The 16,899-nt window shown below is 37.3% G+C and overlaps 1 protein-coding gene across 1 annotated transcript in view; it reads left to right on the forward strand.

The window, feature by feature from the left end:
- FSIP2 (fibrous sheath interacting protein 2) overlaps positions 1 to 16,899 on the forward strand; it is a gene marked incomplete at both ends in the record, with an annotated part of 126,337 nt that overhangs the window by 79,740 nt on the left and 29,698 nt on the right. The window contains 2 exons of the mRNA XM_079924127.1: positions 3,663 to 3,699; positions 6,279 to 15,252. Of these exons, the coding sequence (XP_079780253.1) occupies positions 3,663 to 3,699; positions 6,279 to 15,252 (9,011 nt within the window). The remainder of the gene's footprint in view (positions 1 to 3,662; positions 3,700 to 6,278; positions 15,253 to 16,899) is intronic.

Consider the following 16,899-nt stretch of genomic DNA (forward strand, 5'->3'; position numbering starts at 1 on the left):
GGTGCATTTAATGTTGTCCTAGAGGTTTCTGAGACTGTCCTCATTTCTTCTCATTCTTTTTTCTTTATTCTGCTCCTCAGCAGTGATTTCCACCATTCTATTTTCTAGCTAACTTATTTGTTCTTCTGTTACTGATTCCTTCTAGTGTATTTTTTACTTCAGTTATTATGTTGTTCATCATTGTTTGTTTTTTCTTTAGTTCTTCTACATCCTTGTTAAACATTTTTTGTATTTTCTCGATCCGTACCGCCATTCTATTTCTGAGATTTTGGATCATCTTTACTGTCATTACTCTGAAATATTTTTCAGGTAGCTTGCCTATTTCCTCTTCATTTATTTGGTCTTGTAGTTTTTTACCTTGCTCCTTCATCAGTAACATATTTTTTTGTCATCTCATTTTTTTTCATGGGTGGGGTTATGTTCTTCTTTTACTGGTTGTTTGGCCTGAGGCATCCAGCACTGGAGTTTGCAGGCAGTTGGGTAGAGCTGGGTCTTGGTGCCAAGATGAGGACCTCCCAGAGATCTCACAGCAATTAATATTCCTTGGGGTCTGAGGTTCTCTGTTAGTCCAGTGGTTTGGACTCAGTGCTCCCACCACAGGAGCTAAGGTCTGACCCCTGGCCTGGGAAACCAAGATCCTGCAAGTTGCGTGGCACAGCCAAAAAAAAAAAAAAATTGGCAACAAACAAAAAGGAGAACAACAACAAAGAATAAAAAATAAAATTAGAATAAAAAATACATTAGAAAAAATAAAAATATAAATGAAACAACAACAAGGCAAAACCAAACCACAACAGCAACCAAAAATAAAAAAGGGCCAGAAAAGACCTCGATGGGGGGTTGGGGATTAGGTGAGGGGAACAGGGCATAGGCTCAGGACTGGCATGCCGGAAAAGGCCTTGGGGGATTGAGGGACAGGGCCTAGGCTCAGCACAGCCAGGGGGTGAAGGTTTAGGCTTGGGACCCCAGGGTCCGGAGCCAATGGGGAAAATGCTGGCCGTGTTCCCTTCTGATCCCCCAAAAGTCTCTCCCCATCCCTGCTGATCCCCTCTCCATGTGTGGGCCCCTCTGAGCGTGGGAACTGCCCCCATACCCCAGCCTCTCAGGGGCACGTGTCCTGTCTTGCCTCTACTTGCTATTTTCTTAATTTTGGGGGGTTTGTTTATGTAGGGTTTTTTTCTTCTCTTCCTCTTCTCTTGTGATTTGATGACTATCTTTAGTGTTGGATTCCTTTTTCTTTTTTGTGTATGTATCTATTGTAGATACAGTTACCATGAGGTTTTGATAAAGAAGTCTATATATATGCAAGGTTGTTTTAAGTTGCTGGTCTCAATTTCAAATGCATTTCCAATATATCATGCATTTATACTCTCCTCTTCTCACGATTGATGGTTTTGATATCATATTTGTGTGTGGATGATTTCCTACCTTTATTGTTATGTTTGCCTTTACTGGTGAGCTTTTCCATTCATACTTTTCTTGTTTTTAGCTGTGGCCTTTTCTTTTCCTCCTAGAGAAGCTCCTTCAGCATTTGGCATAAAGCTGGTTTGGTGGTGCTGAATTCTTTTAACTTTTGCTTGTCTGTAAAGCTTTTGATTTCTCTGTCAAATCTGAATGAAAGCCTTGCTGGTTTGAGTATTCTTGGTTGTACATTTTTCCCTTTCTTCACTTTACATATATCATACCACTCCCTTCTGGCCTGAATGTCTATGTTTGTAGTCTCCATTCCGCATGCTGCAGGATTGTAGTTCTTGCTTCTGGTGTCTGCCCCCTGGTGGGTTAGGTCGGTTCAGGGGCTCATGCAGGCTTCTTGGCAGGAGGGACTGGTACCTGCCCACTTTGGGTGGAACTGGGTCATGTCCCTCTGGTGGACAGGCCTGTGTCAAGGGGCTCAGGAGGACTTTAGCCAGCCTGTCTGTTGATGGGTGGGGCTGTGTTCCCATCCTGTTGGTTTTCTGGCCTGAGGCATCCCAGCACTTGAACCTGCAGGCTAATGGGTGGGGCCAGGTCTCAGTGCCAAAACGGTGACCTTTGGGAGAGCTCATGCTGAGGAATTTTCCCAGGGGCCTCTGCCACCAGTGTTCTTGCCCCCCAGTGGGCCACAGCTGACCCCCAGTAGACACTCCAAGACCCACAGATAGGTCTGGCCCAGGTTCCTACAGAGACACTGCTTTGCCCTGGGTCCCTGTGCACATGAAACCTTGTGTGCACCCTCCAAGAGTGGAGTCTCTGTTTCCCCCAGTCCAATGGAGCTCCTGCACTCAAGACCTGCTAGCCTTCAAACCAAATGCTCTGGGGGCTCCTCCTCTTGGTGCCAAACCCCCAGGCTGGGGAACCTGATGTGTGACTCAGAACTCTCAGTCCTGTGGGAGAACCTCTGTGATATAATTAAGTTTCCAGTTTGTGGGTTGCCAACCTGATGGGTATAGGATTTGATTATATTATGAAAGCACCCCTTCTACCATCTTTTTGTGGCTTCTTCTTTGTCTTTGGATGTAGAATATGTTTTTTGATAGGTTCCAGTCTTTTCTGTCGATGGTTCTTCAGCCATTAGTTGTGTTTTTGGTGTTTTCATGAGAGAAGGTGAGCTCAAATCCTTCTACTCGGCCATCTTGCCACCCTTCTGAGGGAACCCATTTAACTGTATACATGTTCTTCTGAGATCTTGGGAGAACACAGTTGATGAGTAAGCTATCACTGATTTCAGTCCAAGTTTGTTTCCTCTGCGTGTGGTCTTCTTCACAGGTCAGTGATGCTCACTGCTATTGGAGCAGGATCCCAGCTCTCATCACTGCACAACACAAACTCAGTGTCTAATTTTATAATGTAAAGTACAGGCCTAGAAAAAGTAAAAAAGGTATATCAATTATCTCTTAAGAAAGCAGGAAGAAGGTAAGCAAAGGACCTATGTTGAAATTTTTGAAAATAAATATCTGAAATATACAAAAATAAATCAGAACTAAAGTCTTAGATCTTGTTTCATTAACTGTATGTTATTCTATATTTTTCACTGAGTTCTTTAATTTTTACAATTCAGGAAACTATGTTGTTTATTTCATTAGTATCATGATAAAAAATCTAATTAGAACACATGATAGAATATTGTCATACATAGAAAAGGGCTACATCTAAATTAGTATTTAATATGGCTAGAAATTTATGATTTTAACCCGTAGTTATTAAATAGTCACCACTTAATTCCTTACTACTGTTTGATGAGAGTGTGGGTAGGACTATGGGATTTGAAAGGGTAAGTAAGAATTATCCGGAAGCTCTTGTCAGATTGTCTTGCTACCTCATGTGTCTTTTAGCAAACAGAAAGGACTAGCTCACTGTCTCCCTCCAAGTCTGTGGCCTTCCCCAGAGAACCTCAAAGCAGGAATGGTTAACATGGGTCAGAATTGGAATTTTCAAATAGACATATTTTTTATGCAGCAGCCACAATTCTACTCCTCTGAGTAATAAATCATGTGGGCCAAAATCAAAGAAGGAAGAGAAATAGGTGGTGGGGGTGGACAATAAAAAAGTTTATTCTTTTGAATTTCTTTTAAAAATCTCTTAAAGAGAAAAAACTGATTCACTGATTAGAAGTTTTGGAAAAAGCTACATAAATTCGTGACCCTAAATAATAACTAAATCATCAACCTTTCTTGACTTTACAGACAACAGAATCTCCTACAAAACTGCTTGCAAGAAAAAGTATGTATCATAAAACTCATTGATAAAGCAGCATATTAACGATACTCTTGTATGTGTCATAATAGGAAAAAAACTCTATGAATCAAACAATGAGTAATCATTTATTGATATTAGTGTCCCTCTTTGCCCTTTTTTTCTTCTTTAATAAGTTTACTTTAAGTTAATTCTTAGATTTCACAGTAGTCTAAAGTTCTCATCAAAATATAATTTTGCCTCTTCAGGAAGATGTCTCATGGGGATGAGCAAGAAGTCAGGGAAGGGTCATTAAGGGACCTAGCCATCAAATAATCATAAACCCAGTCTGTCATGGGAAGCCATTAACAAAATCACTTCACAGACTTGGCTGATAAGTTGAGATGCCTGGGTTTGTCTCTAGCCAGTTTGGTGGGAAGCACCCAGTCACATAGAAAGGACCTGGTCACCTATGAGCTGAGACTTGGATAAGAGGGTATTTTTATAAGGCCTAATTCTGGATCCAGTCAGACCAGTTAGGAAAGAGAGAGGTTTGAAAACAACATATATTCTGACATACTTTTTCACATGGACTCAATTCATAGAACATGTAGCAAAATGAAAACTTTGATTCAGGAGAATGTTTCTCAGTTTAATATAATGGAAAGCAACTGCAAACTAGGTTCTATTTATCGTATTTTACTACATAGAAAATTTTAGGAATATCTTTCATATATCAAGGTTGGAAACTTTTTCTCATACCTAGCCTAAGAGTAATAATGTAGGGCTACTGTTTATTATCTCTGGTACTAAGAAAAATAATATATGTTGAATGTCTTAGTTTATATGTCATAGTAGATTAGAACAGTTGCTTTGTTCTTAAAATATTAGATTTTGGATGTGATTATATAAGTATTATATGACATATATGCTATCGCCCAAAATATGTTTTTCAGACCACTAGCCATTGTCTGTATAATAAATGCAAAAATGTATTAGGAGATTCAGGGATTAGAGCAGAATAAAATAGCTTTCCTTGGGGTGCCCGTAAACAGTCTTTAATGTGTCAGGAGAGAGTATGCTACATAGGTGTTAACTTATTTTTCAATGTTGGTCTGAAATGGGAATAATTAATTCTAACTAACTTAAGGCAATATTTTGGGTGTGAACAGCTCCATTACAGGAATCCTATTCTTTATCCTCCTCCCTACAAGCCAGCCTTCCAGGCTTTGCTGCCAATTACTTGTACTTATTGCTTTTTGTTTTAAGAGTAATAACAATTTAAAACATACTATTAGTTTATTATAGGCAAGAGGATGTTTTGTGAGTCCAAAATATATTTTCAGGGGCTTCCCTGGTGGCCCAGTGGTTGAGAATCTGCCTGCCAATGCAGAGGACGCAGGTTTGAGCCCTGGCCAGGGAAGATCCCCCATGCCATGGAGCAACTAAACTACTAAGCCTGCGCTCTAGAGCCTGTGAGCCACAACTACTGAGCCCACACGCCACAACTACTGAAGCCCATGCACCTAGAGCCCATGCTCTGCAACAAGAGAAGCCACTGCAATGAGAAGCCTGTGTACCCCAACGAAGAGTAGCCCCCGCTTGCTGCAGCTAGAGAAAGCCCGCACACAGCAATGAAGACCCAATGCAGCCAAAAATAAATGAATAAAAAAAATATTTTTTTCAGTACATAATTTGAGGTATATAGAAACAGATAGATTTTGTTTCTACTGTTGGTCCAGTTTAAATGTAGGACAGCACCACTAACCACTAAGGAAACTGTCATTCAAATCTGGTCCCTGAGTTGTTATTTCCAGCTCAAAATGAGGGATTCTCCAACACCTATTCTTGCTCAGCCCTCCTGACTGACTCTTTGAGACTCAGTTCTAGCTTGCCCTTGTTTTCAATCTAAATTCATTTGTTCCCTCAGTGCATCACCTTTTCTCAGCCTTCTTAACAGTTTCCACTGATAACTTTTTTGTTGGATACAAAGCCACTCAATCTCTGTAAAGCATGAACTTTTTTGTTGCCTATCAAATGATTCTTAGCAATTAGCTGTAGTCATTTCCATATGTACACATCACAGGCTCACCCCTGCAGCAGGGAAGGGGAGGAGAGATGGCTTCTTGTCCATCCTTACATCTTAGCTAGACAGATGCCTCTGAAGGCACCCAAATGTTTTGACTGCATCTGTTTGAGAAATGCTTTGTTAGAAATAATCTGGTTCATTTCAAAGTAATTTTGCTGGGTTGTAGACACCATATTTCTTCTTGCCGAAATACTTGCCAGTAATGTGCCTGGATAGCTAGTTAGTGATCTTTTTTTTTTTTTTTTACCAGAAATTCATTTATCCTAGCAATAAAGGTTGGGGGGGAGAAAAAGCTTCTGAGGGAATGGGAGTCAATTGGAAACTTATACAAAAAGTATTTTACTGTAGCACAGAATAAACCAACTTGAAATTAATTTGAAATTCCAAATAGGTTTTCTTTCACTGTGTTCTTTTTATAACGATGGTGGTATCAAGCTATGCATTGTTTGACATAAAAAATTAAATGTTGTCCTCTGTCCCAGAATAGAGTAAGTTGTTAACATGATTTTCTTTTCATTCCTGCTTGCCTCTTTTCCAGGTAACTTCTGGGGAACTGAATAGCACAATTCAGAACATAATGACCTGGGTTGTGGCTACAGTGACCAGTATATTATACCCAGCCATCACAAAGTATGAAGAAAGGTTGAAAAATAATGCATACCCAGTATCTGATGACTCCATCCTCTCTTCAGATAGTTCGAGTTTTTGTAGCACATGCAGTGAAGAGTTTACATATGGAAGCTACACATCTGCAACAACTAAAACATTTCAGGGAGAGCCCTGTGCATTTGCAGTTGACATATCAGTAAGGCGACCGACCACACCTTTAAAACCACCATCTGCCCATGTGGAAAGAACAGTTGTGGGAAAAACACATCACATTAAAGGACAATCTATAACATCTGAACTCAACTATAATAAAACAAGCATGATATATACATACCCTAAGCTCAGAAGTTGTAAATCTGATAGTCACCTTCTAGCATCATTTGAAACGGGCACAAAAAAATCAAAGGATGCTACCACTGAAACAGACGGCTTAGAGAGTCCATTGTTTTCTGATCAAAAAACAAAAGCTATGAATGAAATGAAGAATTTAAAGAATGTTTTTGTTAACTTTAAATGTCACTTAAAAGGGGAAACTGAATTGATTTTGGAAAGCATTTTTCAAGAAATAATGTCTGATTTAACACAGGCCATTCCTTCTATTTCTTCTGTTACTGCTGAAGTTTTTGTTGACCAAAGTGAGCCTGAAAAAGGAGACTTGGTTTCTAATGCTGATATCTGCTCAGTAGCTTCAGAGATCGTGGAAAACATGCTTGAGAAGCTACAGTCTGCAGTTGAGAAAAAATGTATCCAGATATTTTCACAAGAAGATTTGTCAGTCAACATTAAACCAAGCTTAACACCCAGTGGAGAATCTCTCACTCCATCATATGGAAAACCTTTAATAGATTCACTGCCTCATACTGTGGAACCCATGTGTGATATTGCAGAGGATATGGTGCATGCCATTTTAGAAAAGTTGATGACTCTTGCATCTTGCAAGCAATATGAACTTCCTCATCTTGAAGATGCAGCTAAACTTTCTTATCAGCAACATATGGCAGACCCAACATATATGTGCTTTATAAAAGCCAACAAAAAGAAATGTCCTGAACTTGATGCAGCTAATTTAATTGTTAAAGAGGAAATACAAAATTTAATGTCAAATATTTTTTCCCAGTCCTCTTTGGTTGGCTTTATAGAGGAAGCAATCAGCACTATACTAAGACATGTACAAACCGAACTTAACAATGAGAGACTTATTGCATCTGATGAAACAGTAGTACTCCTTAAGCTGCTCGATGAGATCTTTACTCAGTTACATCAGGAACCAGTAAAAGCAGATAATCAAAAATGTAGACATTCTAGACTGAGAAGTCCTTCTGACACTGAAGTAAAGTACAGACTCACTGGCACTAGATTATCTAATGGTTCTGTGTCTGGAAGACCATTTCCACCTATTAATGTTCCTGGCATGGTCCTTTATTCTGAAGATGATAATGAAGAAATAGACAAAATTGTGGAAAATGTGCTTGATTCATCTTTTAAAGATGAAAAAGCAAAATCACAAGAACAGATTCCTGAGCATTGGTTTACAAAAGGAAACACTTGTCTTGAATACAAAAGAAATAGCAAACAACCTACAAAGCCTGCTTCTCCAAGAAGCAAAACTGCATTTCATGATCGGAGGTTAAAGACTGAGCTACCATTTTTTAAGAATAAAATTTTAAAGGAAAATCCCTGTTTAAATAAAGACATTTTGTTTTTCAGCCAAGATCAAAAGCATCAAATACAAAAGGCTTCAGAAAACATAGTTAAAAGTGTTTTAACGGAAATGCTCAAGGACGTATCTTCTATTCCTCTTGGTCATTTAGACAGTAAAACTGGCAAAGAAGCTTCAGTTGTTGTTTCAGAAAAACCTCAAGGACTGTCACATCAAGAATGGATGGACCAGATGTTTTCTGTGTCAGAAATTAGTGCAGTGGCTCAAGAAATAACAGATGCTGTATTAAATATACTTTATAAGGCAAGCTGCATTCCCAATACCACCAAAAGTTCCATTTCATCATCAGTTCTTCAAACTTCTCTAGAGAGTCCTGACACTCTCCACATGGTCAAAAAAGCACCAAATCAAAAGCCATTAAAAATATGGTTCGAGAGTGAAAAGAAAATGAAATATTTATCTTCACTCGATGTAGATCCTGCAAAGCCTTCCCTGTTAAAATCTGAAGAAAGTGAACCTAAGCCTATAGATGACATTACTGATAAGATCATTAATGCAGTTTTTAAAAGGCTGAAGTTATTTGTTTGTCCAAAATTGCAAATGGGCTTCAAACCTTCACTTGCAGAGCAATCTTCATTACAATCTCAACTTAGTACTTATACAACTAAAGTGGTAAACATTGTTTTGCATGCTATCCAGAATGAACTGGAACTCAATAAGAAAAACCTAAATCTTAGGGAAACAGACCATACCAAATCCCTTACAGGTAAAGGATTTTTTACTGACACTGATAAATCAGAATCTCTTGTCTCAAATCTCAGTGATGACATTATGGCATCTGCATTATTAACTTGCATTTGTGAAATATTATCAAGTGGACATTCAGATCAAAGCAATATTTCACTCCCTTCAGAAAATCCAAAGCCTATGACGTCATGCGGATCTGATAATGTTGATAAAGGGAACATTTTGCCAAGTGGACAGGATAAAAACACTTTTTACAAATTTTTAGCTACGCCATGTGCTCTCCACAGTGTCATTAATGAAAAAGATCTCAAAGAGAATTCCAGATTGCAAGTGTTAGATGATATTGGGGAAACACTCTATGAAATGTTATGCAAGCTCATAGGAGCCCACCCTCACTGTCAGCCATCTTGTAGTAAGCTAAGCAGAGAGAAGACAAATGAGAATCAGCAAACAGCCACTGAAATACAGTCTAATATTCAGCTCATTTCCACAACAATTTTGGAATATATCCTTGCAAAATTATGTAGTGTTGACATGGATAGTAGTTCTGTAAGTTCAGGATTTAAAGCTGTCTCAGAGTCTCTTGATATTGACAGCCTATTGTTTACTTCAGTTATTGAGGAAATGGCCAAGTGCACTGACATAATCTCCAGCATAGTTTCCAGGATGGTTCAGCAGGGTAATAAAGAGAAGACTAAAAGCAAGGAAAAATCTATTGCTCCTAAGTCTTCCAAAACAGGGAGCAAAAAAGAAATTCATTCTAATAAACTGAAAGCTGTGGCTTCAGATATTCTTAATATGGTTTTTGCTAAACTAGAAGAGTTTGCCAATGGAAATTTAGAAACTCTGGAGGCGTCTATCAATGATGGAAATAAAAAAATCAGTAAGATGGACTTGGAATGTGAAAGTCCCAGTGTTTTCACGGACACACATGAAGAACTATTGCAATCTGCTTTATACACGCATGCAAAGAAGGTATCAAGTGCTATTTTGAAAGCTATTCAAACAGAATTAAAGATGAACTTATTAGATTTGAGGACAAGTATGGAAACACCATCACCTGACAAACAAATGCTTGAGAATATAGTCAGTTTAATTTTAGATGCAGTATCCTCAGATATGCTTAATGAAACTGAATCTGAAGAGAGAGGCATTCAAACTTACAGATACAGGCCAACCTATGGAAATTTTCTTCCTGGTGGAGTTGAATCAGATTCATTTCTAGAAGATGCTGCAAATACAGAGAAAGAATTCATTGGAGAGAGAAGATCACTTAGAGAAGAAACTAAATCAGATTCTCTTCAACAATGTGTTCTAGAAAGAACCTTAAACAAAACTGAAGTGAAACTCAAAGAACCACAGAAATCTCCAGTTGTTCCCATTATAAGAAATATTTTGAATGAAATTTTTCAAAGTGCTTTGGTCAGTCAATTAAATATGCTTTCTCTCTCCCACTCCTATTTAAGTGGCATCCCTCACAATATTGAAGAGACAGTTGCTCAAACATCTGTTCAATTTATAGATAAAATGATGGTGTCTGAAGCAGATGTAACCATAGTGGTAGATGATGTTGTTAGGACTGTGTTTGATAAACTTTATTCAGCTGCTATGACAGGGAGAAATGCAAGTGAAAACAGGTATAAGACCATCACCTTTTCAACAAATGTTTCTTTTCATGAACACACCAGTGGAGGAGGAAAGCCCTCCATCACTGTGCCGAACAAGAATCCGTATACTCTTCAGTCCAGATTCAATGTTGACAAACAGGCTAAAGTAAACATAGTTGAAGATATTATACAGGCAATATTAATAAGTTTAGAAATTTTTGCTACTTCCAAAGTACAATCTCTCTTTTGTCCCCAGATCAACTTCACAGTTCCAATGGCTTTACCTATTCAGCAGGATAAGAGTACATTAAGCAAAGCATTATCAGCCAAAGATTTGTATTCTGATGATCAATTTTCCTGTTGCTCAGTGGATCATATTATGTCAGAAAAGACCAACTCATTATGTCAAGTCTCTTTGAATAAATTAAATACATATGCAACAGAAGTGGCCAGAAAAATTTTACAAGGAATCAAACATGAATTAGATAAAGAAAGGGAAAATTCTTTCTTAACTCATAACATTGTGGTTTCTGAGAGTATTGCAAGTCAAATTGTTAACACAGTGTTAGATATTGTATCATCTAAAGGAAAATGTGACAAAAACAATCCTGACAAAGACATTAATTCAGATCAGCAAGAAGGTATTATTGAAAAGCTGTTTATTAAGACTGAGTATCAAAAAGTACTTCAGTTTCAAATACAAGATACCATTGAAAGTATCTTATGTGATATTTATGAAAAAATACTGTATCAGAATAATCTCTCATTTGCCACACCCACTTTGAAATGTAGCATAGCTGGCAAACATTCCAGAGCAAATTCTGAAATGTTCATTGAGGGTGCAAATAAGATTCTTCCAAATTTTTCAGTTCCTAACTCAGATGTCATATTGATATCCACTGATATAGTAGATATCGTTCTTCATAATCTCAGTTCTGCTGTCATACTTAGCATAAATTCAAAGGATCCTACTTCTACAAGATTGCCCCTGACCTTTTGTGATATGTTTCCAAAAGCAGAGTGTCAACAGCCTCTTCTTATGGAGTCAAAAAGTGAAAGAAAAACAGGGCATTTTCCATCTTCAAAAAATCTGAAATCAGCTTATGCTAATGATACTCATATAACTATAGTAGAGAAAGAAGACCCCAAGAAATCTGTTCCTGACCCATGTGAGGAAAGTGCTGACTTCATTACTAAAACTATTTTCAATCGGTTAGAATCATTTGCCACAGAAAGAATGGATTTGTTAATTACTCTTGCTTTCCAGCCTAAAGAAAAGTCATTTCTGAGCCCAGAACTGGAAAACTGTAGACGAGATGACAGCATCTTTCATGAATCAAGCCAGGTGGAATCAAATGTGAATATTCTGAAAATATCAAATGAAACTGTTCTCAGTGAAGAGCTCACAGATTTCACTTTTGCCAGTTACAGAGAAAAACTTGGATCTACAATTCATCTATCACAAGCTAGTCTTAAAGAATATGCTGACATCATTGCCAGTGCCATTTTGAAGCTGATTAAAAATGACTTAGACCTCAAAATCCAAAAGATGCATCCATACCCAAACAACATTTCATTCCAAGAAATCACCACTGTGAGTGAAATTGTCAACAGTATCTTAAAGATTTTATATAATAAAAGATCTGTAAAGGAAATCAGTTTTTACTCAAAGGACAATCCTAACTTATTTTCACAACGAACTGCATCAAATGAAATATCACTGGGACAAAGAGCTCAGGAAACACACACCAAACTGTCTCTGTTTTCAAAGTATCCATTAGAACAAAACCAAATGGCATTGGAAAGGGAAAGCCAGAGAATTGTTCTAGAGGAAATATTTACAAAAAATGAAGAATCAAAACAAAAAGCAAGAACTGCATTATTCAGTGCAGTGGAAGAAGTTTTAAGTAAAGTGTATCAAAGAATAATGGAAATCATAGGCCATTTGCCTTCATTTAATGAAATCCCCCACTTTATGTCTAGCTCTAAAATTAAAACATTAGACATAACACAAAAAAACTTCTTTCAATCCCATATTAACAGTGTAGCAAGTGACATAATTGAAAGCGTTTTGGGGGAAATGTACTCTGTAGTTGTGACGTCGTTATATGAAAGTAATAAAGTACAAGCAACTGACAAAAATATTTTACCAAAGAAATCATCATGCATCAGAGAAACTACACAAGCAGGAATAGGAAGTAATCTCACTAGCTATATGCTACCACAGGTTTATCCTTATGCAGGCAGTCAAAATGTCTCTCTATTGGAAAAAACTTTTTTACAATATTCACCATTAAAAGTGGGGAAGGATTTAGTCCAAATGGTTCTCAATAAGATCACAAATTTTGCCTCACTTTATCTAGAAGAGGCCCTGTCCCATAAAGGTGGTTCTGTTGAGTTGCAACCTCTAAGGCTACACAGTTCTAAACTAAGCCCTAAGGGCAACCCTAAGCCAGGTTTTAAAACAAGTTTAAAAGCAAGATCAAAAGTTACTCCTTTGCCTAAATTTAGAGCAAAACCACACCTAGGACCTAGTCGTACTAAGGCCAAAAGCAAGACTAAATTAGGTCCTGGAGAGAAGACTCCAAAATACATCTGGTCCAAGACTGCCATTGGGCTGCCACACATCCTATCAATGGGAGATGCCAAAAACTTACTGAAAGTAAAGTTGCCTACTTCAGAACTAAAAATGTATGCCAAGGATATAATAAGTAATATCCTGAAAACAACTGTTAAAGAATTTGAAAAGGTGACGCAAATTAGAGCAATGGTAGGTGATAAAGCTTTACCATCCGATCAAATCATGGCAGCACATAAAATAGTTAGTACGGTTTTGCAAGGATTATATGCTACAAATAACCAAAATTTGGCTAATCCTATCGTATTCTGTCATCTGGATGATCCCAGACTTTCACAGGGGAATATAGGTGCAGAGTCTCTTGCCAAACCACAAGCATGTTTTTACTTGGAAGATGTTTCTTCACAGTTAGAACAGATTTTTCCTAAAGAAGGTGTATTTAAAAAAATGTTTGACAAATGGCAAGCAGAATCAAATGACATGGAAAATGAAAAATGTAAGCTCTTGATGATAGCTGAAAATGGTTTGACAGAAATTTCAATAAAAGCAAAAGAATTAGAATATTCTCTTTCACTTTTAAATTTGCCACATCTTGAAGATTGTGAAAACAGGTTTCATAGTTGTTTTAAGGGAGCTTCTACAAGAGCTGAAGACACCAAAGCACAAATTAATATGTTTGGAAGGGAAATTGTTGAAATGCTATTTGAAAAATTACAGCTGTGCTTTTTATCCCAAATGCCCACCCCACGTGGTAAAGAAACTCCAGCAAGCAGGAAAGAACACATTACTACTAAAAGTAAATGTGGTTTTCCAACCAAGGACATCCTCAGCAATGAACCAATATATAACACTAAAACCGAAGACCAAAGTCCTTTGGGCTCTAGCAACCAAATTGTTCGAGAAATTGTAGACAGGGTTTTAAACCTGTTAGAGTCTTTTGTAGACTTACAGTTTAAACATATCTCTAAATATGAGTTTTCTGAAGTAGCGAAGATGCCTGTAGAAAACCTTTTTCCTGTCCAACAGAGACTAAGCAAAAAGATGTTGCCAAAATTACAACCACTAAAAAAGTTTTCTGATGAATCCAAGTCAAGTACTGTTATTTCCAAGGAAAATGTACAGAATACCCTTCTACAGGTTCATTCGTTCCATTCAGAGTTACTTACATATGCCATTAATATTGTCAGCGACATGCTTGGTATAATTAAGAGCAAGCTGGACAAAGAAATAAGCCAAGCAGAACCATCTTCAATTAGCATATTGAAAGAAAATATTGCAGCAAGTGAGATCATTGGTACACTGATGGACCAGTATACTCATTTCAATGAGTCTCTGATCAAAAACCTTCCAAAGGAAAGTTTGTTCCAAGGAGTAGAAAATACCTACATTGTTAATCAGGTTGAATTAGCAACTGATACGAAAATGCCCATGTCAAAGTTAAAGGAAGTAGGATTCGGGAATCATCCTCCACAAAGCAGCATACCAGGTTTAGGGTTTTATTCAGAGGAAGATAAGAAAAAAAGGTATAAGTCTTCATCAAATTTACCCTTATATTCCAGAGCCTCCGTAGAAGACACAATTAGAAGCTCAGAGCCAATGGAAAGGCCTGATTCAGAAAACATACCATCATGCTCTAGAAACAAAGTACAAGACTTTAGCCGAAAGGAATCTGACTTGGGCTATTTTGATCAAGCTATGAAAGGAAATAGCTCCCTCCCTGAAGGGAGTGTCTTACAAAAACTGTTAAAGAAAGCAAATGAATCCACAGAAACAGCATCACAGCAAGTCATGTCATTCACAGAAATGAGAAAAGGTGAAAATCCAAGAGTGTTTCATTATCAGATCTCCAAACCAGTTGTTGAGCCAAACCAAATTCAGACAACTGTCTCTCCACTCAAAATTTGTTTAGCCGCAGAAAATATTGTCAGTACTGTGCTGTTAAGCTACGGCTTTCCAAGTCAACCACACATTAATGAAAGCACAGAAACAATGAAACCATTTTTCATATCAAAGCAAAACCCTTTGTCTGTAATATATGGTCAAAAGAATGAGGAAAAAAGTTTGCTTAGAATGTGGGATAGAAGAATCAGTTGTATACCTGAAGAAGAAAACAAAAAACCTGAAGCCAGCAGAGGAGATTTTTCTTTAATGCAAAAATTGGAAAATAAGAGTTACCTGAAGATAAAGACTCTGAAGGAAGTTGAAGTCATTGCTTTTGCTGATCATGAACTGGGTCCAAATGAAATTCATTTGGTAGCAAGACATGTCACCACATCTGTGGTCACATATTTCAAGAACTTTGAAACTAGAGGTAAGTAAGAGTGGGCATAATTTAGAAAAAAATAGATATATTTAAAAGATCTCCTGTCCAAGAAGCTTCATTTACTGTTTTTCTGAAAACAGCCTTAGAAGGAGGGTATTTAATTACTTCTTAATATATCAGGATACTAAAAAAAAAAAAAAAAAATTAAACATTCATATGGTTTGAATCTGAAAAGGTCTGTCTCTCAATTTTCCATATCTGCAGATGAGAGAAAATGTGACTTTTTTAAAGCAGGGGATTTTGGTTGAACATGAGGTCCGAGTTCCAAAGATTATTAAAGTTCTCATGCATGATTTCTTTATAATCATACCAAATGTACAGGTAACTGAAGGTTGTGATTCAACTTTAATGTGTACAGTTGAAGTCGTTGCTATTATTAGTCACAGTGTATAAGAACAGTTGTGTTAAACATCTTATTTTGCTTATATTCCAGTGTTATTAAATTCCTTTTAGGTATAATACTCTAAACATATATTTAAAAATATATTTTCATTCCCTTTTTAAAAAGGCTTATCTGTATATGCTAGAGGTTGAACCATATGTGATAGCTACTTTCATATGTGAAAATTTATTATTGGAAAGTTCATAACATTCAATCGAATAATCTATTATAGCTTTGAACTGGATCAGTAATTCTAGTTGCCAATAATTAGTTGCTACGTTACCAGTCCAGATACATCACTTGCCCATCATTCAAATTGCACAACACATACTATCAGTCCTACCTACCTGCACCATGAGGCCATTTCCTATACTTAAAACTGGTATGATTTCAAGGTGGGCAGTTGTGTATCTGCAACTGCAAGCTTATAAGTAGAATTTCTTTAAGCATAGCCTAATTGAACTTAGAGAATAAGAAAAAGAAAGCAAACAAGAGAAGATCCATGATTCCCTCCCACTGGTATTTGGCTCTTTCTATCATATATCTTCTCTATTCCCAGACATGTCCAGGGCCTTCCAGCGATTTCACTCATGTTCCTTCCACGTGGAGCACTCTTTCCTCCCTCCCTTCATCTCAACATGGCCAAAACCTGTCTAGCTGTCAAAGTTCAGCTTAAAGCCTCCCCTCTCCACTGAGTCTTGCCTGATTCCACATGCAGAGGTATAATAGGTTATTACATTCTGAGGTAGTTTTGTGAAAAAAATAGTATGTAGCTCTGGCTGCCACTCCAAGAAATTGGCCATACCAAGTAGGTATATGATTTGCAGTACTCTGTTGAATAGCAGAATACAGTCCTGTGCCTGGTTGGGTTGGCCCATCATCTTTGTAACAAACTAATCTAGGGGTTAAAGTACTGCTGATGTTACAGTCCATCCCTAACCTTTCTGAAGTGAGCACTCTTATTTCAGTCAAGTTGTTATTGCAACACAACTCTTTAGTTTCCTAAAAGTAATACATATTATATGTTTGACTAAAAATATTTTTTAAATAATTATATGAAGTCTCTAGAGATCACTGCAGACATGTTAAGATGTAACATCACACTTGGAAATCATTTCTCTGCCCCAGGATTTCCAGCTTCTTTGAGCACCTTCACCCATCTAAGCAAGATAGGTATCAGCACTAGACTTAGAGATTTGAATTCTTTAGGGTTATTTTCTCAACTTTATGGCTAAAACTAAGATTCCACAGGT

The sequence above is a fragment of the Stenella coeruleoalba genome, assembly GCF_951394435.1.
Source record: "Stenella coeruleoalba genome assembly, chromosome: 6".
Classification (NCBI taxonomy): domain Eukaryota; kingdom Metazoa; phylum Chordata; class Mammalia; order Artiodactyla; family Delphinidae; genus Stenella; species Stenella coeruleoalba.